Source organism: Colius striatus, chromosome 6 (genome assembly GCF_028858725.1).
Source record: "Colius striatus isolate bColStr4 chromosome 6, bColStr4.1.hap1, whole genome shotgun sequence".
NCBI lineage: Eukaryota > Metazoa > Chordata > Aves > Coliiformes > Coliidae > Colius > Colius striatus.
Genome location: NC_084764.1, coordinates 20,879,195 through 20,905,805, shown reverse-complemented (window position 1 = coordinate 20,905,805; position 26,611 = coordinate 20,879,195). Strand labels below are relative to the sequence as shown.

Here is a 26,611-nt window from a genome sequence, read left to right as displayed (position 1 = left end):
AAAGGGAAGTAAGGAAAGGTGGTTTTAGTTTTGTCTTTACATCTCAGTATCCTACACTATTCTTAATTTGCAATAAATTAAATTAATCTTCCTCAAGTTGAGTCTGTTTTGCCTGTGATGGTAATTGCTGAATGATCTCCCTGCCTTTATCTTAAATCATAAGCTTTTCTACCTTTCTGTAAATGTCCTGCTGAGGTGGAGGAGTGATAAAGCAGCTGGGTGGATGTCTGGCAGCCAGGTTCTGTCAACCCATCATACCTGGTATGGTAGAATATCAGAGCACCAAGCACAGGAGACAAACAGTAACAAAAAGTCTTCCCTTGCCATTGGTTACATCTCTAACACACACATTTCAATTTCTTGGAATAAAACTACAATTTGGAAATAAAGACTAAAAGAAATAAGGAGGTCCAGTTGCTTCATACCTGTGTCATTTTATTATCCAAAACTATGAGCTTTTGGCTGAGGCCAGCTTCATGCTAGCCCATCACTTTCTTCCTGCAGTCTTATGTGAAATCTAAGCATCTCAGCCAGATTCTGGGCAGTAAACTGTCTCTTCAAAAGAGCACAAATATTTCCTAGCTCCTGCGTCTCTGCAGCCCCACATGAATGTCTCAGCTGGAATGTCTTGAATATCATTTACATTTAGGCAACATAAGTAGTCCCAACACAGCCCAAGGAAGGCTCTGGGAGATGCCCCACTCCCCCTCTTCTGTATGATCGAGGTCTAATCCAACACATATGAATTGGAAAGGGGAATCCATCAAGCAAAAAAATTACATTATTATACGTTTCATCAAGGTTCACCTCTTCGTACTGTTCAGCTATTAATTCAGTACTTCCTATCCATCAGGATATTACGACTGAATTAATTTCATAATTGTTCACCAGTTTAGTGAAATAATATCCACTTATTTTTCCTTCAAGCATAAATAATCACTGTTCCCATATTTTCCTTCTGTTCATCACTGCATTCTTGGCAAGTTTGTGGTTATTTTTCTTTTTTCTCTTTGTTGGCAAGTTCTCAAGGGCAGTCGAAAACAATGCTGAGAAAAATCATGACTGATCCACTCATGACTGCTATGGCAAGAACTGCTGCATTATAATTGCACCAGGAGACAAAGGCTGACAGCCTTTTTATGTTTCAGCAGCTGTTTAGAACTACTGACCTTGAAGGCAATGGCAGCTGCTGACCCTAGAAGGCTGAATCTGGTTAGTGCTGAGCAAGAGAGTGAAAGGCTGAGCTGCTTTAAGAGCCAGCCAGGTCAGCAGCAGCAGAAGGGCTCAGCACCCTGAGGGTTTAGCCTCTGGCTGCAGATTTTTTAAAATTGCCTGGGCTGAAATTCTGATTCTAGCAAGGTTACTCATTCTTACAGCTTGTATCAGGTAGCAAAGCATGATACCCCATGACTATACAGCTAATAACTCAATTTAGTATCTTCTCTTGAAATGCACAAAGTACCTCAGTTCCATTGGACTTCCCTGGGAGCTGACATTTGGCATGTTGTAGGGTTGAGCTCTAACAGCAAATGTAAATGAAAGTCTCCTCAGCTATTTCTCACAAAACTATGCAGTGAAGATTAGCTAGCAGTATGATAGATTGAGTTTGACTTGACAGGTTAAAGTGAGAAAGCCAGGTAAAAGTTATGATGTAATGCTGAGTATTTATCGACTTGCAGTGTGTCGTAGCTGCAATTACAAGGCATTGGGCAAAATTCTGTGGTAGGTAGGGACTAAACTAAAAGGATGATTAATTTTACTGGTAATTTGGCTGAAGTAAGGCCAGTAAAGCCAAATTAATTCTGTTGCAAAGCTGTGAAGATATTCAATTTTTAAGACTAAAAGGTTTAAGCTACACTCTTGCCTTTAACAGCTGAGCTGATCAGTCCCTTAAACTAAATCTACTGGAAAAAACTTCAGTGTTACAATTATTAAAGCCTTCATAATTTGTTCTGAGTCTTTGCTATAGGCTGCCCTTGGAGCTTTCTCTACCTGATTTTAATTAAGAATATATCTAAGCTTGGGAAAGTAATACCTGAAACTGAAAAGAAATTTACAATGACAACAGTACTGGAAATATTAATTTGCATTCAGATCATGGAAGTGATGTGGATTACTGCTAGCTCTGTACCCTTGATACTGTAGCCATTTTGTTCATCTCTGTACAATCCTGGTAGCTGAGCCCAAGTGGTGGTGTTATTATTAGCAGTAGTATTAGTATTTCTAGACAAATGCATTTCTGGGTTTTAAATCGGGTATATGTTTGAAGGCTTTACTCTTTTGTTCTTTGTCTTCCCTTTCTTCCCTTGTTATTAGTGCCAACCACTTCAAGGGGGCAAAAGATTACTGGAAGGTTAGATGCTGGATCCAGGCCTCTCTGAGCTGGAATCACCACCCTGACAGTCCAGAGCAAAAAGGATTTTCATTGGCTGCTAGCCAGTGTAGAACAATTTGGAAACCTGTTTTCGGTTTTTAAAGCTGCAAAAGTCCTCCCTACACAACAACCACCCCAAAACTGTTTTGCTCTCACTGGACTATGATCTGGATGTTCTGCCCAAGATTTCAAAGACATTTTGTAGGAAGTGGGGAAAAAGGGAGGAGGACTTTGTTCCTCTTCTTGCTTTCAAGATAGCTTGTTCCTAAAAATAACAGAGAAGAGGATGTGGTGAGCCTTGTATGATGTCAAGTTCTGAACACCATACTTCTCCCTCATTAATTTTGCCTGACTTATATGTAATCTAATCATAAAGCAAGCCAGCAGCCATTAAAAACATCTAGTTCTCCTAAAATTAAATATGTTATAAATGATGATTGCTTTTCTAAATGTTCCTGCAGTTATTGGTATAGCAAAGGAATGTGAAAGTTACTGCAAAACAGTATTAGTAGATTGCATTTACTGAGTAAAAAAAATGCAATTATTTTCCTGATTTTTTGTGCTATAACATGAATGTTCAACACAACATAAACTCTGACATTTTTTAGCACGAACAAGAGCGGCAGTGTTCTCATACCCTCTTGCTCAGAATATCTGTCAAATGAACAAGTGTTAACTAGCAGTTTGAAAACAGACAGTGCCTTCACTCACATGTTTTATTAATCATCATAAGCAGAATTGAGATAAAATACTCTACATGAAGTGTATCAACAGTATTTGAAGATACAAACTCCAAAAATTACCTGCCCAGTTCTGATCTCACTCAACTTTTAATACAAATTATGGTTATAAAGAGCTTTGTTGCAGTGTGTTAAAATACCACAGAGCCTACTATGCTTATATCACTTAAAGTACTTAATCTGGAAGACATGCTTCAAAAACATGTGTTGATTCTGCTTTTACCACAAATGGTGCCACAGGAGTCCCCCTGTGCTCAAGTCACTGTGTGAGCCAGGGAACAGGAAATGGGGGCTCAATTCCCTCTCAGGAGGGCTCCCATAATTGTGTCTCCCCTGGCAGAGAAATACAGCCTAACCTTCTAGCTTCCAATTAAGCAAAACGTAATAAGGTGCTTTCTCTGCTTTCATTTGAAGCTGATTTACCCTCCCTGCGGTACTCAAAGAACCAAAGAGGAAGATAATGTCCAAGAGCTGAGCACAAGACACCAGGCTGGAAGTTCAGGTGTGTATTAGAGGAGGAATAGTATTGGGAACTGACTTCTAAATCTGTTTGAGCATTGCATTAATTGGTCATTTGGCAAAATATTGAAATAGTAATTTTGTGCAAGGACGAGGAAAGAAATTGCCTCTCTCCCGGGAGCTTGATTTCAGTGAAAGGTTGAGAGCAGTGACCTTCACCAGGGAAATAAAAACCTTCTGTCATGGCTATGTAAGCTATTGCTGTAGCTCCAGAAAGCATTTAGATTTAAGACAGCAGCACATCCAGCACTGCCCAATGAGTAACATGGAGATATGCACTAATCTCTGATCCTACAGGCAATCTCAGCATTTGTTGGAGTCATGATTTGTTGAGAAATGAGAGCATTTCTCACTTGGTAAGATCAGAGCTCTAGACAGTAACACGTTTTCTTGTTTGCCAAGAAGCTCATCCACAGCTAAGAAATTATAGAAGTGGGGAGAATAATTCAGCAGCACTAGAATCAACAGAAGAAAAACTACATGTAAACCTTGGCAAGGCATCTCTAAGCTGCGCACTGAACTTGTAGCACAGCCCAACTGTATTTCAGAAGCAAAGAGGAGATGTTTGTGCTCAGATAAAGGGGAACAACATTGCAGCAGGCTGAGACTGGGGCACAGAAATTGGTGCAAATGCTTGATTCTGATAGCTGCATAAACCCACAGGTATCCTGAGGTACCTGGGGGAAAAAGGAAGCAAAAATGTAAGCAACGGCTGACATCCAGCTTTTGAAAGAGAAAGGATTAATGAAGCCTACAATGAACAGGTCCTTCCCACTATTTCCCCAACCTTGTCACATGGCATTTAGGAAGGAAAAGCAATAACAGAAACACTAATAAAATTGCAAGCTGTGAGATATAGCAGATCCTCTCTCCTTCGCCTGCTCATTCAGGACTCCAAAGGGAACTAGTTAAAGATGTGCCACAGGCTCACAGCTGCCTGCTTGGACAGCTGTGCTGGTGTGATGGGAGGCTGGAGAGGAAGCGAAAGCTGTGGGCAGTGCTGAGTACAGGTGGTACGGCCCACTGGCGAGGGACCTGCACCGGGGAGGACAGCTCCGTGTCCACCTGGCCACACCACAGAGCTCCAGAGCAGCTCTTCTTCCAGTATGTTTGGATTGTTATAAAGCAATTTTTATCATGTACCAGTGGTAATGATGCAATCAGATGTTAATAAGATGTACTTGCCTAAAGCATTACAGAGGAGGTATCTGCTCCCAAGCACCACTGTTGTCTAGAGTGGCTCAGAGTAAAAATGTTTGGAAAAATGAACTGTAACGGTTTTCCTGAGAATATAGACACAGAGTGACTCTGGCTTTTACACTCAAATGGACAATCTCTTACACAAAATAGTGTAACACTGAATAGAAGCTTCTGTGCTTTCCTATCTGACCAGACTATCACCAACCTTTTTGTGAATATAGGTTGCCCAAACAGATTTTTAAGCTCTCCTTAGAGCAGTAAGTCTGAAACTTCAGTTGATTTTTCTTTAAACCTCTCAAACTGTTACTTCTGAAATTATGCATTAACACTTGAATCTAAGCTTGTCAAGCATGAGAAGAAAGACAGACTTATTGCTGGAGTGAGGCAGGGCCTTATCCCCCAGCTATATCACTAGAGCATAACAAATTGGTGTTTAACAAAATTCCTTAATGCTACAGGCAATGGTACAATTAAACCTGTTTTACTTTTCCTTTTTACTGTACAAGTAAGAAATTTTGAAATAGCTCTAACTGCTACATTATGCCCAATCCCCAGTGGATAGATCTTTTCCAAGGTATGGCTATAAGCAGAATTTTATGAATTAAATTGTTCTGGGACAATTTAAAGGTCTAAGAAACAACGTAAATGCTCCAGTTTTGAGGGAAATAATGCTTGAAACATTAACATTCCTTATATTCACAGAATCATATAACTATAGAACAATTTGAATTGTAAGGAACCTTGAAAAATAATCTAGCCCAGCCTCACTAGCTAGTCCAACCAGGCTGTACAGAAACCTCACCAGTACATTCATTTGTCTTTAATTCAAGCGTCTTTTTTGAAGTATTTGCTATTGCTCACTGTTGAAAATAAGATACTGAACCACATGATCCATTTGGTTGGGCCACTACGGCAGTTTCTGTGTTCCCTTTTTTTGATAGGAAAAAAAATATTATTTAGGGAGTTGGGTGAGACTCATATTCAAATAAGTGTGATGTGTCTGTCCTTATAAAAAAATGACTTATTATGTACAGCGTAATAAAAGTAACAAATAAAAGATGACTTGGACCTTTCTGAATGTGTAGATCTGTGTAGTTAAATGCAATGCTTGTCTCCAAAGAAAATTAAAACTTCCAAAGGATTTGATTTTGAAGATTATGAGAATAGTAATGAGTTACTAATCATAAAGTTAAGAAATATCTGGGTAAGAAATATTTGTTTGACAAAATTATCCAATTGCCTATAACTCCTAAAATTAAAACCACAGTTAAAATAAAATTAAAATACCAATTTGATACAGAGCAAAATAAAATGGCTCAGTGTCAAATAACAAACTTAAGCACTATGTTCACAAAAAAAAAAAAGAATTAATAACATTTTCCTGCAAAATGCAAAGGCAGAGTTCTTCACATATTTATCAGCAACATGAACCAATTCATTAACAAATATAGTACTAAATGCTGTGGTTTTATATTCAATTCATTAATGTGAAAAGGATCACTGCACTTGTAGAGAGCAAACCAAGTTTAAGTAAAGTTTAATAACATTTACACACAGTGCTGTAATTAGAACTTACTAACTAGCAATTGAGAAAGTCACAGCGAATTACAACTGTGGATTATTTGACTCTCTTACTTTCAGTTTTGTAAGGATTCCTGTTAATTAGGGACAATATTTACATAAACAGTTTAAGTAAAGGTGACAATATTTCAGGAGTAAAACCTGCTACCCAGTCACTCATAGTTATGCATTTGCAGCTTTCTCAGCAATAAAATCTATTTTAACTGTTGGAGACACCATCACATACAGATTGTTTTCTGTGCTGGTGTTTCAGCCACAGATGTAACACCCTGTGTACCTCCCTCTCTAATATCCAAATGGAGACTTTGTCTGGCCATGGGGGATTAAAAATGGTTAAAATTGACTGGAGCAGGTGTACTGTTCCTGATTCGAAACCAAATTTTTCTTTCTGCAAAACCATTGTTGTTACTGTTTGGATTTCATATATTTAATGAGAAAGCCTTTAGGAGCACATTAAGCAACATAACACTCACTCATCACTCATCTTACCTCGAGGAAGAAATGTTATGTTTGGTGTAATGTTTTGTTGATTTTTTTAAAACGTGTGTCATCTGACAAACTACTCATGTTCATCAATTTTATTGTTATGCACATATGGCTATGCACCACATTTTTAACACCAACTTGAAGGTTATAGTAGTCAGCACTAACCTTTCAAGGTTTAGCCATGAAGGTAAACCTCAATACATAGATAGAAATTACAACCTTCTTTTTGAGCTTCTAAGGGTTTGAAGATGGTTGTCTGTTTACCCTTGAGAATCCCTTGTACGCAGTGACAGGACAAGGGGGAATGTCCTCAAGTTGTGTCATTTTTTTTTTTTCATCAAAAGGATTGTCAGGCATTGGAACGAGCTACCCCAGGAAGCAATGGAGTCATCATGCCTCGATGCATTAAAAGACATGTTGACGTGTTACTTGGGAATGTGGTTTAGTGTTAGGTTAGCGGTGATGATTGTAAAGATATTTTCCAACCTAAATGATTTTGTGATTCTGTAGGACTCAATTGGATGTCACCTGGCAAATACAAGAAATCAGAGCACAGCCGTTTCATGTAGCTGGAGTTTTCCCTGTTTATTTTAAAAGTTTTCTAAACAAGTCACTCACTGTAAGAGGATTTAAAAGTACTTGACAAAGCTTAGCATAGCAATGAGGCATCTGAACTCCAACTGTTTTGCAAGGGGCATTCATTGAGGCCCCTTTTGGTATTCAGTTCCCTCAAGATTTCATTTCACCCTGTAAAGTTGGTTTCAGACTTTTCTCTCTACATTTCTAAACTTTTAGATAGTACAAAATCATGAATGGTAGTCAGTCTCTTCCAGATACTCAGGGGTGAAACTTTTGAAGATGCATAACTGATTTGAAGAAAATCCCTAAAGTTCCATATTTTAAAGACAATATTAACCAATTCAGCACATCCAGTCTTACCCTGTTTCTAACACTATTGAGGAAAAACCTTTCTCTCACTGTCCTCCACTTACCTGTTACTCCTCACAGCTTTTCTCCCAAGGTAAAGGAGCTTAATAAAAGTTTGTTTTAAAACACGGGAAAAAACCTCTAGAAAAATATTCTAGATTCTTGAATGTTCATGAATTTGATTTACATTTTTATAAAGAGAGCCTCCTAATACAGAAAAATCTGAACTAATAATGCTTTGTCAACATTCTAAATTGTTTGCTTTATATGTGGGAAGAGCATTTGGACAGTTACTGAATTTATAATGTATCTATACTGCAAATTGGATTCTGTGGATTTTTCTCAGGATGCAAGAAAAAATAAAATTTCTAAATAAATTCTTTAACATATTGGGTGCTTTATTTTCTGTCTTCTTTCACTCCCACCACATCACTGTTCCATCATCTGCTCTGATGTTAATCAGAACGACTGGGTCACCCTCTTTTATAGCTTGCTAGATTAATTATTTTTCAAGATCATCTGTGAATTGACTTCAGTAACCAACTATAAATTGGATGATATTTTAATATTCTACCCTCTCTTTGAGCTTTAACCTAGAAGTGATGAAAGATAAAAAGAAACTCAAAGGAGTTTTCATTTTAGGAAGCATGATTACGAATGCCGTGATGCAGTACCTTTCTAATTTCTCCTGCCCTGGACACCCTTATCTTTCCCACTGAGTTCAAAGGGAGTTGAAGGAAATTCAACAAATTCCAGAAACAGTGCTTTAGTCTTTTAGCTAATATAACTACACATGGTCTCTAGAGAAATCTGTCGATACTGGTATTTGAGAGACTTAAGCTTGACATTCAGCGTTCGGTACTATTACAAATGCATCTCTATTAAGGCAACAGGAGTAGCTCTCTCACTTTCTCTCTCTCTTTGATGTTACCTTTTGAAATGTAATGGTAAAATGCAGTACTTTCTTTCACTGTGTTTTTAAAAGACTTTGAAATAGTTTAGGAAACTGCTTTTGGGGCATCACGCAGCAATAAGCTATTTTAATTGTGGAATCAAGGATTATGTCATCGCTTTTTTTTTTTTTTTTAAACCCTCTTAGATATCTGCAGAACCTTGGACTCAGAGGGCACACATTGAAAAGACTAGTTGAATAATGACAGCTGATCTATTGACTAAAGACCTCACAAGGATTTTCTGGAAGAACACTTACAAGATAGCTGTGTTCAGGCCCAATAAAAATGCATCTCTTAAGCATCTTTTGACATGACCATGCTAAAGCAATGATTTTACCCTGACTGCCTCTCTGGTGTGCTTTCTAAGCACAGAAAGCAAGCTGTTTTTCTCTCTGACCCCTTAGACACCAGCAGTACACCTGCCTCAGTTGTCCCAGAGCAGTGCTTCCAAAGACCTCCAAGATATCTCCCCTACCTTCTTTCTCTTACTTCATAATAACCAGATCAGTTCAAGAATTACCCTAAAAGTTTAATCATATGCATACCTTTACTTAACTATTAACTTCTTCAGCTGAAGCAAATAGTTGAAGCAGACAGATGCACAGATGCAGGAACATTGGAAGACATTCAGTTACACTTTCTTCAGTGAGTACAATCAATAGATATTAATTAAAATTAAATTTGTTCTTGCCTTTGTTTCTGTACTGCCCTGCAGTATTCTTATATAACAAAATAAGGATCACAGGGTCCTTCCTTACCTATTTAGAGATCTTATTCCAAAATATCAACAAGTTTGTTAGTTATTCAGAGTCTTTTTTCAAGACCATGAGGAAAAGTAGACAACAATTCTGTTGGTTTAAATAAAAAATGAAATGACAAATAGAACGAGAAATGGTGAACATGGTTGTTTTGATGGAATTTGTTCCTCAAGGAGAATATCTTTGTCCATGCGGACTCTGTTAAGGATTTCAGACTGTGCTACAGAAACAGGAGATAACACAAAACATTTATGGTGCTACTGGTACACCCAACTTACAAAGCAAATAGAAAACCTGGAAGCAAAATTTTCCCAGTATTTTGGAGGAGTGTGTTTTGATCAGGTCAGGACAGGCTTGAATTATGGTTTTGATGTGGAACTATGTAAAATTCTGGGTTTTGCTGGGCTTTTGTTCTAAGCCATGCACAGCACGTGACAGCTCCTTAGTGTTTTAATTTTGTATTCACAAGAATTGCAGACAAAGAACAAAATAAACAGCTTATATGATGAATCTCTGTTTGTGCTTTGTTTACGAGTGTTGAATTCATTGCTATTCAGTCCTGCTAAGGGCTTATCCATACAAAATCAAGAGAACAAATTCATACAGCCCTGTACAGGTGAAGCCAAGTGTCACCTGGATCCCAGTTGCCTTGGTGCTAAGCCAAGTGCATTTTCAGTCTGCTCACAGTTTTTGTGTGAGAGGTCTCTGCAAGTGATACAGATATGCTTCCCTGAACAAAGTGTAACTTGGGGGCCTGTCAGGAACACATTTTGCACTGCAAAATAACTTTTTCTAACTTCTTAACATGATGAAGAAGCCATGAAGCTGTAGAAACTTACATCATGGACTGGGTGAGCCTCGGGGTATCAAAAGCACAGACGAGACTTCCAAACTCATCTATTTTCCTGTCCCATTACCAGCATTATATGAATTAGGGCTACAAGTTGCACATTGATATTCAGGAGATCATTTGTCACACAAAGAAAAATAAATTAGGAGAGACATTAATGGTGACAAGCATACAAGACTACTAAACTCTAGAAGCATTTCATTCCGTTTGGGAATGAGGAGAGCAAGGTTTCACACCTCCCCAGTCCAGTTGCCATAAATCCACAATATAAGCAAGGAAATGTATTAAAGCATAACTCTGAATTGACAATGCATGTAATTAATGTGTAACTATACAAATTTAAACTTAAAGTCTTAAGTTAAAAGTCTATATAAAACCTACTTTTCAAGGAAGGATGTTTCATGTAACATTTGCTTGATCTAGAAAGAAGCTAATTTAAATTGTTATAAGATTCCTTAATCCTATTTAACTTATTTTCCTGAGAGAAACTGAAAATCCACTGGCTTTTACAGCTTTTCTTGTGCTCATGGGATACTGCCCTCACAAAGAAACCCCACCAAACCCAAAAAAACCTTCACTCTGTGTATGCTGCATGACCAGTTATAATTACACTGGCAAGCTAATCTTTGCAGTGTCAGACCAGGATAGATTCTCTTTGTAGTGACTAATACAATCATTCTGGCAGAGGGATTCAGTTGGAAGCTTTATCTAGTCTGTTTGTCTCCCTTGCCTGTCTCCCACCAAACGAGCCTGACTAAATCAAAAACCCTGATCAAGCCCCCTTTCTATTTCCCCTGGAAATGTTATCCATAGTGAGCAGTGGCTTGAAGTCACAATTACTTCTTTAATAAAATAGAATGTTTAGATTTTATTTAAGATTGTATAATCATTCCCGTACACTTTATTACATTGAAATAGATGTTTGGGAATTGCTGAGGGATGCAATTGTGGTTTGTTTTTTTCTAATATTTAAATATTAAAGAATAAAATCCCTTTTTCATATACTAGTGCAAAGCACGGGTAAGACTAAACCAAATACATTTAAAAGTGGATGACTCCTACTAGCTTTACAGGAATAAACATTGCCATCATGATCCTGACTAATAAAGAGCATTTCTGCAAAAACATTTTCTCTAGATATTTTTGCAAGAGGTCTTTCCTATGTAATTCAATAGGAATATTGTAGACAGGCCTCAATCTAGTATCTCTGTCAAATGCACTGTGTTGCTAGGTTGTTTGAAGATGGAGACATACTAAAACCTTTTCTGTCAGGAAAGGAGGAAGACGAGGTTTGTTTACTTCAAATCCCCACTGCTTGACTTCCAATACATCAGAAAGCTGGTATTTAAAGAGTCTTGTCTCTCTAAATAAGAAAAAAAAAAAAAAAAAGAGAGCTCAGTGATTAACATGCTTACTTGAATGTCACAGATACATGTTCAAATCCTTCCTCTGTCAGACTGTGGAGCAGGGATGTGACACAAAATACAGGGGATCAAGCAATCTTAGATGGGTTTCCATACCAGTCTCCATGACAATTTTTTTTTTCCAGTGGAAATAAAATACAGAAATAATCACTGCAGCAGAAGTAACTCTGTCATGAAAAATGCTTTAACATTCAGCATACAGAATTTGCTTTATCCATCCTTTTACTATCTGAGTGCATTTTGTACAAGTCTTAATGCAGTAGGTGTTTAGCTGATCTGTTTTAACTGAGATCAAAGAATAAGAACAATATAGAAGCAACAACTCTTAACTTGTTAAGTGTAAAGTCAAGCTGTACACATGTGTCTAATTGGAAAAATGTACAGTACTTTACAGGAAGGAAAAATGGGTACATAGGGGATCTGCCTCTAGAGGGTTAAATTGCAGCACAGAAGAGGTTCTGAAGATGCATTCTAGCATGGTAGCTATGATGCTAAGTCCTTTGCAGATCCAGTTGGGTGGTCTCAGGGTAAAATATAAAGGACAGAAAACACATAGGGTGGAAAGTCTGTTTAGAGTAAATCCATTGTCTTCAAACTTTTCTTCCACTCCCCACTATGTGGAGGTACAGCTGTAGCACCATGAACCTGCCATTTTATTGCAGTCTCCTTGTACTTGACCCCTCTTCCCAGAAGAAGCCTGGTTGGCATGCCCAGACTCTCCTGAATGAATGAGCATGAGCAGAATGTGCTCCACCAAATAAGCATATCTTATTTGTAGCTGACACGGAGTAACTGTTATTCTTAGGTTGTTTATTCTTTATTACCCATGGCATGTGATAATATATTCCTGGTTTGATTATCATCTTTTATTGGCATACGTTAGAACTGTTTCTAGACCTCTGGGTGGGAAAGGATTTGACATTTCTCTTCCAGTTCAGAATGAGAATCACATCAGCAACAAGAGGTCAAACAATTGCATCTCCCGTTCCTTCATTATTTATTAGCATTCAATCGTCTCTCACCTCTAATTGACCTTTCCTACTCCACTAATATGCACCCAAGGCCCTTTGAACCCAAGTGCCACATGGTTCCGCAAGATTGTGGGCTATGGTCCTGAGTACCAGGCAGCTAAAACAACTGTGTGCAATGCATGCCGCCAGTGCCTGTGCTACCTGGGAAATCACTACTGAACCCAAACCAGCCTCTCAGAGGACTTGGCCTGTCTGTAGAGTTTATCAGCACTTAAATTATTGCAGATTCTCTCCTGCCCCTCACCTTATACCGAGTCTGACGAGCAGCAAGTAACAAACTACTGCAACTGTGTCTTCATACCACATAAAAGTAGATAAAGTGCATTGTGGTTGAAATCTGAAACCAGAGGAGCAGTGGTGACAAGTCCTTTCCTTCAAAGACAATCTCTGCACATTGACAGTCTCTAAAGGCTGCCTCTGGTTGACACCATGCTAAACGGCGCCAGGAAGTGAGGTCACTTTTTGTTTTCAGATCCTATTATTCATGGCTTATTCTAAATATGATTATATGGATATAAATTGTTTTTGTAAACAATAGTTAGGGCTTGGTTTTATCATACAAATAGATTGCATATCTTTCTCAAGGATTCCCAAAATATTACGTGACATTTAGATAGGAGCAGATGGGCACATACATATCTACTACATATGAGTATGCAATTTTCATGTGTCTACTTCTTTTACATACACACATCCACCCCAGAACAGATTAGCTAAGACTCAGATGGAACTCAGTCTGTACAGCTCTACAGACACAATGTTTCCATGTTGTCTGCAGCCCTGAGATGTTATTATCAGTAGTACAAGGACTGTAACTTTGCTGATATTATATGATATAATGTAATGGAAACAATGAGACAAGAAAATCTGGGCCTGACACACAACCATAATACAAATTTATTTAAAAATAATGGCAACAACAAAACCTGCTCGTGGACGAAAACATAGATCAAGTCTACCTTGTGGATGCAAAACTGCTAATGAATGCATGTGACTGTGTGCTCTGAAATGAGTTTGCTAAGCAGAAGCTTGTTTCAGTCTTCATGGGAACAGTTTGTCTTTGATGTCTTTAGCATTGCTAGACCTTAATCTTTAACATTTTGAAAAACACTATTATCATATGGCATAACAGAGTTGCTTATTTAATTCAATTTGTGAAAAACTGCCAGAGCTGCAAGGATTTTAACCTTAGCATGAAAGAAATGTAGATAAAGACACATTCACTATTTAGACCCTGAGTTATTCATGGAAAATAAAATGTTATTTTAATTTTCCCATTTTTATTAGAAACAGACCAACACCCTAGTCCTGACTATCCCACATCCTGGAGCATGAGAAGTCCATAGGCACACTAATTTTGTTTCTTGAGCCTGTCTGCTTTGAAATTATACTTCTTCTAAGGCATAAAGATAACTTCCTTGTGCTTTTTCTGTCACATAAAGTTTCAGGATCCCAGGTACCATTTTGTGAGTACAGAGCCACGTAGGATGGCAAGAGCAGATACCACTGAAGACACACTTAGCATACAAGTATATACTGCTGGTCTTTTAAACATAGTAAACATGAGAGGAAAAAAACTATGTGCCATACAGCAAGATTTTCTAAAATCTTCTCCTCCTTCTATAGAAAAAAATAATCTGAAGTCTGTGCCTCTATCTCTCACAAGCAAACAATGAGGAATGGTTCAGACATTAGCTTTTCTTGAGAGGGAAATGCTTCAAGAAAGGGTATTATTTAAAAAAGGAAAAGAGGAAAATGCATCAGTAAAGTGAACTAAAACCTTTTTAGTCTGATCAGTCTCACAAAAAGAATGGAATAATTATTTCTGTAAAGGTATGTTTACCTCCCATAACATCCATGACAACAATTATTTCACCAGGCTCAGAATATTCTTCCTTCCATATATTTTTTTCATTTTGAATTAACTGCTTGTGTAAACAAGCATCTGCTGCCTCTCCTTCTCACAGCTGCTCTCTTTTGGATTTATTCTTACTAGTCTGTATCCCTTGCCTATTTTCAAGCAAATATTTCACGACTTTTTTTGAAATGGTCAGTATGAGCAAAAGGCCAGGAAGCCTTTTTTCACCACTAGATTTCCTTCCATTTTACTTTGTTTCCCTAGGAAACTTTGCCTCATCTCAAAAACTCTGCCAGTCCCAGAAGTTTGTTGTATAATTACAATTATACAGGAAGTTACTTAAAATGTGGGGTTTTCTCACTTTAAACGAAAATTTGTTAATTTCAAAAAAAGGTTTTTTTTATATTGAAATCTGAAAAAATATTAGAAACCTATAATAGGTAAATCTGAATTAGTCTCTCATTCTTTTCTTTTGCTTGTTTTTCTCTAGGATGAAGACATCAGAACTGCGCTCAACATTTTCCCAGACCTCCCAAAGCTACGGTTTACATAAGCTCCTGATAGCATCCCTATGGACCAGAAAGGAAACGGCATAAAAGTGTAGAACTCATTCTGACAGCAAAGCTTTTTAAGGATGACCTTTGAGCTATGGAGTAGCCTTAAGGCTGCAAAACATCCCTCAATACACATGGGTCTTGCAGAGCTGCCTAAAGGAATACGTTTGAAAAACCACATGCCATCTTTCTGCAGTAACTGCCTTTTATTTTAGCAGTCATTGTCCTCTGCTTCATGCTGACAGCCCTGCACCGCCTGGCATCAGGCTGCTGTGGGAGCTGCCCAGCTGTGCAAACACACCTGCAGTCACTCGTACCACCTCACACCCTAGTGCAGGTGCTGCACTGGGCAGCAGCAGCAGGGACACAGCCCCCAGCTACCTCTGCCACTCATACTTTGCTGTGTTGAATGATCTTCTTCTCTCTTTTCATTCGATTGCTTCCTTATTCTCTTCTTTTTTTTTTGGTCTACTTCCTCATTTCCTGCCTATTCATTCAATCCTATGCTGCAGCTCTCCATTCCCTCAACCCTGTGCAGCACTCTTCACTCTTCTCTCTTCTCTTCTCTTCTCTTCTCTTCTCTTCTCTTCTCTTCTCTTCTCTTCTCTTCTCTTCTCTTCTCTTCTCTTCTCTTCTCTTCTCTTCTCTTCTCTTCTCTTCTCTTCTCTTCTCTTCTCTTCTCTTCTCTTCTCTTCTCTTCTCTTCTCTTCTCTTCTCTTCTCTTCTCTTCTCTTCTCCGCTGGGTGTTTGCCATTCAAAGTACAGAAAATAAAGAACAGATGATGCAGGGAAGCTTAATCATACCATAAGGTGTTTCAGTGCTTTTGCGCTTTTTGGCATTGTCAATTGCAGACTGTAATACATGGCCATGCCCTACTTTCAGTTCCTGCGCACCCCCTCATGCCAATGCATACTCAACATGAAGCTCAAATGGAGCAAATAAACAGTGCTATTTAATACAGGAGATGTGAAGAATTTGGAGGCTAGGACAGAATGAGTATGAATTATCTAGTCAACAAAAGAGAGTGGGCTAGAGTAAGAACAAGAAGTGCAGTATTTTTTTTAAAGATTTAAAGCGTTTAATTTGAGAGTCCTGGAGTTCATCATCTCTAGCTAACTACAGCATTGGAATTACTCTTAACAACTTCTTAAATGGAAATGTTAACAGAATATATTAGTTTCTCGTGTAATTAGTAACAGAAACATAAACATTTAAACTGACAAGCTTTAAAGGCGACGTATGCATATTGCATAATGCTACAGACGCATCTTTTTGTTTGGTTTTGCCAGTGCAGTCCATCTATTGAATGTCCCTTCAGCAGGTCACCTTTACTTATATGTTATGTCTATGTCATAAATGTAACAGACATATCACTCTGTTAACAACAGCAGTTAAATATTATTCCTTATTTTTATAAAAGTCCTGTAGCTATGTGATAATGTCATTGGAAACTGTGACTACAGTAGACAGGAACTTGCATGACCCCTGCTGGGTTATCTTTCCCAAACTGTGTAAGTGAACCTTGTTATCTACACCGTCCATTTGAGAGATGAATAATTAGACTCTTAAAATCGTGCAAGTTGTTACAATAAGACAGAAATTCTTATTTTCATTTTTTGTCCTGTTCCCTAGAAAAGTAACAAATGCATGCTGGATTCCATCTGGCATTTTTACTCCCTGTAACAAGTTCTTTGATTGAATGCAGGAAAATTCACAAGAAATCTTGACAGTGTTGAGACAGTTCTCATTGACTTTAAGAGGGTCTGGTTTTTAACTTAGATATTTTCTTGAAGAAGAATATAGCCTTTTAGTGAGAAAATATGTTTCTTTGCTTAAACACAACTTATATGTAAAAATTTAGGGCTGCTTTATGATTTTATAAATCACTTCTTAAATACAGATACCAATTTTATGAAGCACTGAGTGAGGAAAAGAGGATTTAAACCTGTAGTTTTTGAGGCACACTGTCAAATAACAGTGATTCTGGCTTATTAAAAATATCTATTTCTATTGGGTTATTTAAATTATTACCTATGTCTTAGTAGAGCACTGTAAGATGGGGACTATACTTTGACTTTACTCATGATAAATTTACTAGAGATGATAGTTTGGATAAGGGGGCAGGAGTGAGCTCATAGGGACAATACAGTCTCCCCACTGCCAGTTGGTGCAGTCTGCAAGGCTGCCGCAAGCTAAAAGGCTGAAGTCATGCAAACTGGCAATACTGCCCAACTACTGATCTTCTCCTTCCTTTCTCATTGCCTCTCCAAAGTCTCCAGCCCCAAAGAAATCTGTATCATGCACTAGAACACAATAGGTTACTTCATCTGTACAGAACAGGTGACAAAGGGAGATGCATTTCAGCAGCCTTCTTCTATGCTAGCAGAAGAGAGACGCTGTGGCTGGTCCTGCTGTTGTTACTCTTTCCAGGTTTGTGACAGAATGGGTAGACAGATTCAATTCCAGACATTTTCCTGTATCTTCTTTGGGGATAAGAAGTGCCATCAGTCAGTTAGTAACCTTCCTTGTGCCCTATGCATTGCAGCGTTATGTGATCATTTGACCTGTCCCCTCTGCAGCCAGGTAGATCTCTTATTGTGCCATCCATCTACCTCTGTAAAGCAAAATACAAACAGGATGCTGTATCACTCTACAAGGCTACTAATGAAAATATATAATTTTAAAAGTCTAAGCAGTTGCAAAACATGTACATGCATATGGCTGACATATTTCTTGGTTAATCACAGAAAGAATAGCTTTAATTTACCTTACAAAAATGCAAAAAAAAGAGAATCCACCCTAATAGTTTTATTAATTCACACCTTCTCTCACTACTCCTTAGCCAAAATGTACACATTATAAGACAGATACAATCACATTACAAACAAAAAAATCCCCCACCTCAATGACTCTTAGTAAAAACACAATTAAAGCAAACCACTTTTTTTTTCAAAAGCAATCAGATAACATTCACATCCATGTTATAAAGGCTTTTTATATAGAAATTCAGTTGCCTCATATGCGTGCTGGTAGCAGCATTTGTGTGTTAGTAGCTAATCCTCTCTTTCAACAAAGGATTTCTTCAGGAAAAGCCCCGTGAAGACACTTAATGAATTTTTTTTTTCTTATTTACTTAAAAGTAAGAACTAGAACATTCAAAACCAGCCAAAGAGCCGTTTTCTGGAGATCTAGTAGTCCTACTATTTTTCCAGTATTTTTCAGCACTCTCAGGTGCAGCCACAGGGGAGAAGAGCATGTATACAGGCAGATCAAGTAGACATACAGTTTCCATCTCTGCTTCCTGCTGGCAAAAGCCTCTGGCTTTGGTGCGTTTTCCTCTTTCCACGCAGTACGGAGAGTTCGTCCAATGAGACTGGACTGCCTGGGGCACTGGTGGCTAACCTGTTGTTTCTAACTGCTGGTTCAAACACAACCTAGGAAATTAAAGTCACGGCCTGTGTGAAATGAGACAGCAGTACCTGTCAATTACCTGGCAGAGAGGCAATCCCAGACAACTCACATCATGCACTTGCTGACAGCTGAGAAAAGCAGGAAAGGAGCCAATGTTTTCATGGACTGAGCTGCATTCTCCTCCCCAGGGAATGAGCCTCAGGTGTTAAGCATAAAATGGAAATATGGGGGCTTCCATATTATTCCTTTTATTTATAAAGGTTAGTTTCTGTTCAGATATAGTAAATGAACTCAGTTTTCAAAGAGAGATCACACTGAAGCTGTAGCACTGCAGGGACATATTAGACAAAACCTCATCAGCATTCCCTAGTAAGATGGTGGCAGTAAAGCTGTAGCAATTTCTCTCCTCTCCCAAAACTATGTACCCCGTTTGGGGAAAACGGCTCAAGGCACTAAGCTGACAGGTACTTGCAGAAGCATAGCTGTTGTTCATCATCAAGAAACATCAAAGGGCAAAAGGGTCACAATCTTTTTAGCGGGGTGTGTAGGTAGATGGTGAGGATCCCCCCATGCTCACTCACATGGGCACATGGTTTGGTGCTTCTGTCCTGACACACCATGGAGAAGAACGAACGTCACAGTCACAATTCCAACAGGCAGCAGAGCTCTGAAAACACAGCTGCTACAACACTGTTAGCTTGACGTTGGTGGCTGTATCATCTCTACATCTTGATTAACCAAAACTCTGACCTAGAATTAAACCAACAGGTTCTTGTTTTGCTATGAAAACCCATTTTTCACAAAATGAAGTCTACTGGCACCCAAATTTAATCACATTTCCCATTCCATGTAGCCAATTTACCATAATTAGTTTTACCAAAGCAGTTTAATAGCTCTTGAAAATGTAGGAATCTAGGTATTATTTGATTTAGTTTCAATTTTACTGAATACCATGAGAAATAAAATACCAATTAAAGACCTACCAGAAACCAGTTACTAATGTGTGAATTCAGCATGCTCCTAATCAACCTCTGTTCCATGTATTTCAAAGTGGTGTTAACTCTTATGATAAACAGAATTTCTGTGTATGTGATATCCAGTGGGGCAGTACAAGCATTCAGCATGATGTTTCCCCAAAGCAAAAAAGAAGCAATGAACAGATGCATATTTTGGGGAGAAGCTGATATTTGATTCTCATATTTTTATATAGATCTGAAATTTACATTATTCCACTTATCACAGAATCACAGGATCACACAACAGCCCAGGCTGGAAGGGATTCTGAAAGACTTGGTGGGAAAGGGAAACTAGATGAGATGCTCTAGTACCCTGCCAATCATACCTTGAAAACCTCCAGTGATGGTGACTCAATCACAACAACCCCCGTTGTTCCAATGAATGACTGTTCTTGATGTAAAAAATTTCGATGTTACGATGAGATAAAACCAATTCTGCAGAAGACAGGTCCTACTGCCCCATGACTTATCAACGTGACTCCTTGTGAAGAACATCCATCCCCCCTGTAGCCACCTTTTAAGTACTGGAACACTTGAAAAGCCATAAACCATGCTTGAAATTGAAACAGTGAATTGAAATTTAATTGAGACAATCCTTAAGGGGTAGTGGGGATGAGGGGTGTTCTTTGAGGTGTCCAGAGAGAGTAAGCTTTATTTCAGTGTAGGGCTAGAGTCAGAGACCTATGCAGGACGGTCACAGCCAGTTGAATGGGACTTGTCATCCACATTTATTATTCCCTTTGAAGAGAAAGTAAACTCTTAAGAAAGGGCTGAAGAGATCAGAGTTCATTTACTCATTTAAGAACAATCTACTGAATACCTAAGGTAGGATGCACTTGGGCCAACTTGCTTGAAAATACCTGAATGAATTTTTGCAAGTCTTAAAGTGTCTCATGTACAGGGAGATAGTGGGTTGGTTGCACAGCTTCGCCTAACCCAGGCACCTCCAACTTTCAAGGACGATGCCACTGAAACCAGAACACTCTTCCACAGAGTAGAAGCTCTGTGGAACAGGCTGGCAAAACAGGCTCGGTCATCCCAGCAGACCGGGCAGCGATGACTGTCCTTCCCCGCGGCTGCCCACCCTTGCTGCACAGGGAGATGCTCGTCACCCGCCCGCCAACAAACGGAGGATGCCGAGATCAAGCCCGGCTCCTGACACGTTTCCTCCGGCAGGCCCGGGGGAGGGCCGCAGGGACGGCGCTGGGGTGGGACGGATGGCTGGGGCCATCCTGAGCCAGGGCCGAGCTCCGCCACAGCCGCCGGGGCAACCCGCGCCCCTCGGCCCACCGTCCGCTCCGCGCCGCCAGGATGAGGCGGGCCGGGCCCTGGTGCCTGCTCCTGGCCGTGGCCTGCGCCCTGGGCCGGCCCCCGCAGCCGCGGGCCGCCGTGCGCTGCCAGGCCTCCGGCGCCTGCTTCAGCGCACACCTCGCCAACGGCTCCTACGCCGAGGCCCGTGGGGCCTGCGGCCGCCGTGGGGGCAGCCTGGCCTGGGTCAGCGGCGAGCCGGAGCTGCGGCTGCTGCTGGCGCTGTTGGCGGACGCGGCGGCGGGGCCTGCGCCCCTGCTCTTCTGGGTAGGGCTGAAACGGAACGTCTCCGCCTGCACCGACGCGGGGCACCCGCTCCGCGGCTTCTCCTGGGAGGGCGCCGGCGACGAGGCGGCCCCGCGGGAGGTGCCGGCTGCGCTGGGGCGGTGGGCGAAAGAGCCCGTGCGGTCCTGCCTGACTGTCCGCTGCGCCGGGCTGCATCTCGCGGCGGCGGCGCCCGACGGCGACGGCCCCGGCGGGGGCTGGATGGAGCGGGGCTGCCACCGGCAGAGCCAGGGCTACGTCTGCAAGTACCGGCACGAGGGCGCCTGCCCCGACCTCCGCATCGCGGCCGCGCTCGACCTCGAGTACCGGCTCCCCTTCGAGGAAAGCAGCGCCGCCCCCGGCTTCAGCCCGCCGGGCACCGTGCTGACCGTGGCGTGCCCCGGTGGAGCGACGCGGCTCAGCTGCCGGCCCGAGTGGGGCGGCTTCGCCTGGACGGGCGCGGAGGAGCCCCTCTGCCCCTGTGGCTCCCGGGGCGCGGGCAGCGGGCGGTGCGCCCAGGCCGTCGGGTGCCGCGATGCCGCCGGCGGCTTCGCCTGCGCCTGCACGGCGGGCGGCCGGGACTGGCTGCCCTGCGCGGGCACGGGGGCGACTCCCACCGCCGCGGGCGACCCCGCGGAGACGCCGGGTGCTGGAAAGGACGGACGAAGCCACCTCTCCGCCCCGGCACCCAATGTCTTCGCGGGGCCGCCCTCCGCCACTGCTGGCGCCGCCGGAGGGGAGAAGACGGCCGCTCCGCCTCCCTCCTCCTCCTCCAACTACGTTTTTATCCTGGTGACGATCGCGGTGGTGGTGCTGGTCATCCTGGTCCTTACCGTCCTTGGGGTCTTCAGGCTCTGCTTCAAAGAGAAATCCGAGGGCCACGGGGACAAGGAGCCGCCAGAGGCCGGCAGCAAAGTGGAGACAGGCTCCGCCGAGGCGAGCGGAGCAGCGGGCAGTGACTAGCACCGCGGCGGCCGGGGCCCCGTGGCTCGGGGCTGCCCGGAGCGGCAGCTCCCACCCCGGGGAAGCGCTAGGCTCCCCACACCTCTATCGCCCACGGCCTGCCTGCCGCGGAGAGCCGAGGAAGAGCCGCCGAGCTGAGCAGGACTTGCAGATTGTCAGACATGGGACCACGCAGCGAGCCTCTTTCCATGGGGTTGATGCCTTTGGACAGTTGATAGTTTCTGTTGGTCTGAAAACCACCTATTTAGGTGCTGACATAATGTAAAATATAGATATAATGGCCTGTTTGACAGAGTGATTGCTTATCTGCAGCTGCAACAGTTGAAGATTTTTATCCTCTCAAAAACTGTTCTTCGGTGCCTTACTTGGAGCATCTGTAAAGGGGACCACTTCGAGTGCGCACATCTTGTGATTTAAAAGTCAATCCCTGTCTGAGTGGTACTTGGAGATTCTTGTTTTCTTTCTATTTGCTGGAACGTTTAGAGAGATGAGCTGTCATGATTTTAGAGGAAACTGTGACCCACACTCTCTCAGACTGACATGCTTAAAAATGAAGAGCATTCGTCTACATAGAAAGTCATTAAATTCCCGAGGAAGTGGAAGGTTAATGGGGAGTCAGTTTTATACTTCAGCTGATGAAAAGAATAAAGGAAATTGTAAAACCTAAAACAATGCCCTGTTCATTACTTCATACAATGTTAATGTTTATTGTAGCAGAGCAACAAATTTTTCACTTACATTATTTCTCTCTTGCTTTTGGCTCTCTTACAGTGAGACAAGGTGCTGACAAACTTCACTCTTTTGAGAGGAGTTAACAGTAGGTCAAAATACATTATGCAAATGTGGGGTTTAGTCAAATACATTGTTTTCTATGGAGTCCCTTGAGAGTAAGGAAAGAGGGATTCACTCTTTGTGCCCCTTTTCTAAATGAGATAAACGCTTCCTCTGTGATATTCTTTGGGGAGTTCCCTAGAGGAGCTTTCATACTGGCTGCAGAACTTGCTTTCTTTGCAGTTCAGAGTGCTGACATGCACTTCTTATTACAGTGTTGGTTTTCAATTAAAGTGGTAATGCTAAATATTGATTTTAGGTTTTCTGAGTGTAAAAAAAAAAAAATCTGACAAAACTGACTAGACACAACTAACTGGATCTCATCCAAGCCTTTGGGATGCAGGGAGGATAGGGAAATATTTTCTTCCCTTAACTCTAAGCTCTGAAATGTCTTTTTAAAGATTTTATTTATTTGCTTATTTGGTGTCTTTAGAGCTGACCTTCTGACTTAGTGCTTTCATTTTGTCACTTTCCTGTTGATTTTGGGAACTTAATTTCAAACAATAATGTGTACTATTACCTATTTTTCTTGCAAACAAAGACTTGAAGATTAGTCTGGTGTAAACATCTGCTGAGGATAAAGTGTGACATAGCAGTTTGTATTTTTTTTCCTTTTTCCCTCTTAATGATGTTGGAGCTCTTTCTATCTGGGAAACAATCTTTTGCTTTTACTAAGGGGATTACAGGCATTTGTGAGCCATCAGGCTGTCTGTAGCCATAAATTCCATTGTATCATGACAGGAATGAAATCCAACTAGGTGAGAATGCTACCGGTTACAAAGCTGTACCATAATTTGCAAACTTTTCTAATCTGTTTATCTCTCATTTCAGAAGGCAAGCATTTTTTAGCTTCAGTAGGAGGCTTGCTTCTACATTCAGATATGCACTGATTTGGAAAATGGCTTAGCCATTAATATCTTTTGTCTTAATACCACTTCTGTTACTGCCACTGTAAGTAATTTCTTTTAGGAGGAAGCATGTTTGAAGCTTTGTTCTAGAAGGGACTGTATAAGCAAATAGCAATTAAGATGAATGAGAGCCTTCCTAGGTTACTATGTGTATGTTTTCCACTTTCCCACCTGTCAGATGGCGGGACTCTTAATGGGACCATTCAACTGTCCAGGTATGTTTTTCTAAGCTCTAGAAATACTCTCATTCTCTGGTCCAGCAATCTTACCAAGCACATAGCTTGTGTGCTTGAGTTTATATCCCGTAATTTACTACTTCTTTTGGTGTCTCTCAGGGCTTGACTCAGACTATTCAGTTAAAATGTGCAAGTTTGTGCCCTTGCAAGCAATTTATCTGACTCAATTTGTTATTCACTTTATGCTTTGGCTTCCTGCGAAATCCCATTTTGATTTCCTAGTTCTTTTTCTCACACTTGGGACTCTGGATTAAGCCATAGACAGCTGAAATCAGACTATTTGCATCTAAGGATGGGACCCATCTCACAAAGTGTAGATGTGTCTAAAAGGTCTTCTAGACTCATCTACTCCCCTAGATATCCTTACAGACTATGCAGAGAAATATATACTTACAATTTCTTTCATTTTAGACTAGATGTTGAAAACAGGGCCAATGAATTGCATGCTTAAAGTGCCATTTCTCTATATTGACTGTAAAGAAGGCCTAGGGAATGCCTGTAAAAAACACATCTAAAATTAAATCAGAGAAAATCAGCCAATCTCAGTCTCCAGCTGTGCAAGTGACTTTTCTAAATGCAAGTTTGCAGTGCCTTGTGCCTCCAAGATGTTGGCTAAATGGCCATGATTTTAACATGGCTTCAATTGTGTTTACACATTAGAGGTTCTTGCTTTGTCTATTTGGGTTTCTTTAACATCTTTTTGCAGTGATACTTTTTTAATAAAATGTAAATTCCATGGGTTAATGCATAGTGTTGTAGACCCTGTCTCTTACTAGGTGACTGGATTTGCTAATGTAATGATAATCCATTATATTGAATATAGTGGACACAATAATCTATGAGTCCATGTCTTAAAATGGTGATTTCTGCAAAGAGTATAATGTCCATACCTCTCATCTATCACAGTGGTCCATCTCTCACAGTGGTCCAAAAAGTGTCCCCTGTTGCCAAATATTAAATCTAATTTTTAGAATTATTTAATTCCTCCAAAAATAGTTTGATTGGTAAGCACATCATTTCTCAGCTGTACATTTTATTCATGAACATGGGATGACTTTTTAATGGTTTTTATTCCTCAAATAATCCGAAATAAAATTTTAATTTTACCCTTTTTTTTTTACAATGACTTGTACTTCTGAGGGCTTGTTTAAGTGTATTATGAGATTAAAGTGAAATCTAAAAGTGAACATGGGAAAAATTCAAATACTTCAAATAAGTTTTCTCCTGTGATATGTGTGGTATGTAGTTTAAAGAAGATTTAAAAAATGAATGGATTCTGTGTTTTCCCCAGGAAGCATAATTTCCTATAACTTTTTTTTTCATGTTTTCAGATCTCATTATCTTTCATTATTTGTTGCCTGGAGCTTAATCACTGCTACATGCTATTTAGTTTCTTCTATAAATAATATTCTTCTGTTTCTTCTGGATGTGGACATTTATCAAAGCTTCAGAGTATTGGTTTGTACGTTTCACTAATGATATAATTGACTTGAAAGGCAAACACAGTATGGCAGCAGCAGTAACCTCTCTCTCGGGGCTTCAGAATGGGTTCTTCCACCAATACAGAATCTTGTCTTTCTCCACTGGACTTGTAGAGCTCTGGGACTGGGAGCCTGGAAAGTGAATGTGAATGGGGAGTCATCTGTTTGCAAGCAAGTCTTTTCCCTTTTCCATGTTTTAGTCTTGCATGGCTGCTTCACTGTGAGCGAGGTATCTGCAGGGAGCACTGGTGGTGGGGAAGGCAGAGATGTGGTGGTCCCACATTTATTACATCTTTTCTTTCCTGCCACCTAGCAGTCCTTTCCCATGGCAAATCTGAGACAGGAGTATAGTGAAACAACTGCTATTATGCATTTAATGGATAATATAAAGAGTGTGAATCCCACAGGTCCAGGGAGAGGACGAGCTGATGAGGCAGAGGTAAGGACAGGCAAGAATCCGTCTTTACCAGGATATATCTATCCATCCTTACATTCTCTTGTTGCGTATTTTTTCAGGTGTTGGTTACTCAAAATGTGATGGCTTGTGAATAAATAAATGTTTTCAGTCATCAATCCAGGAACAGCACACAGGCTGCAACATGTCAGAAAACATGGTTTTGTTTTTGTAACATAACCAGCAGGTCTTCTGGTTTGGACTGATAAGAATGGTTTACACTGTTGCTTGGAACATAACGTAGAAGCATAAAAACAGATAGTTTGAGTGACATTAAAAGTCATCTATAGTTTGAGTGACATTAAAAGTCATTTAAGTCAGTAATCTGTCTGTGACAATAGCATATGCTTTAGGAAATAGAACAGGAAATCTGACATCTATAAGTGACACTTCTAGGTAATCTATGGTTGGAAGACTTTGAGACTGAGTTCATGTCACATTTGGTAGACTTCCATCAGTGTATCAGAGTTTGGATTTGACTTA

At 40.6% G+C, this 26,611-nt stretch overlaps 1 protein-coding gene across 1 annotated transcript; it reads left to right on the top strand.

Annotated features, from left to right (window-relative positions):
• Window positions 1–20,816: 20,816 nt before the first annotated feature.
• Window positions 20,817–22,861, top strand: CLEC14A (C-type lectin domain containing 14A). Its single transcript, XM_061998490.1, is given in 2 exon segments — window positions 20,817–20,896; window positions 20,898–22,861. Coding segments are annotated over 2 exon segments (1,401 nt in total). The 3' UTR covers window positions 22,219–22,861.
• The last annotated feature ends 3,750 nt before the right edge of the window (window positions 22,862–26,611 follow it).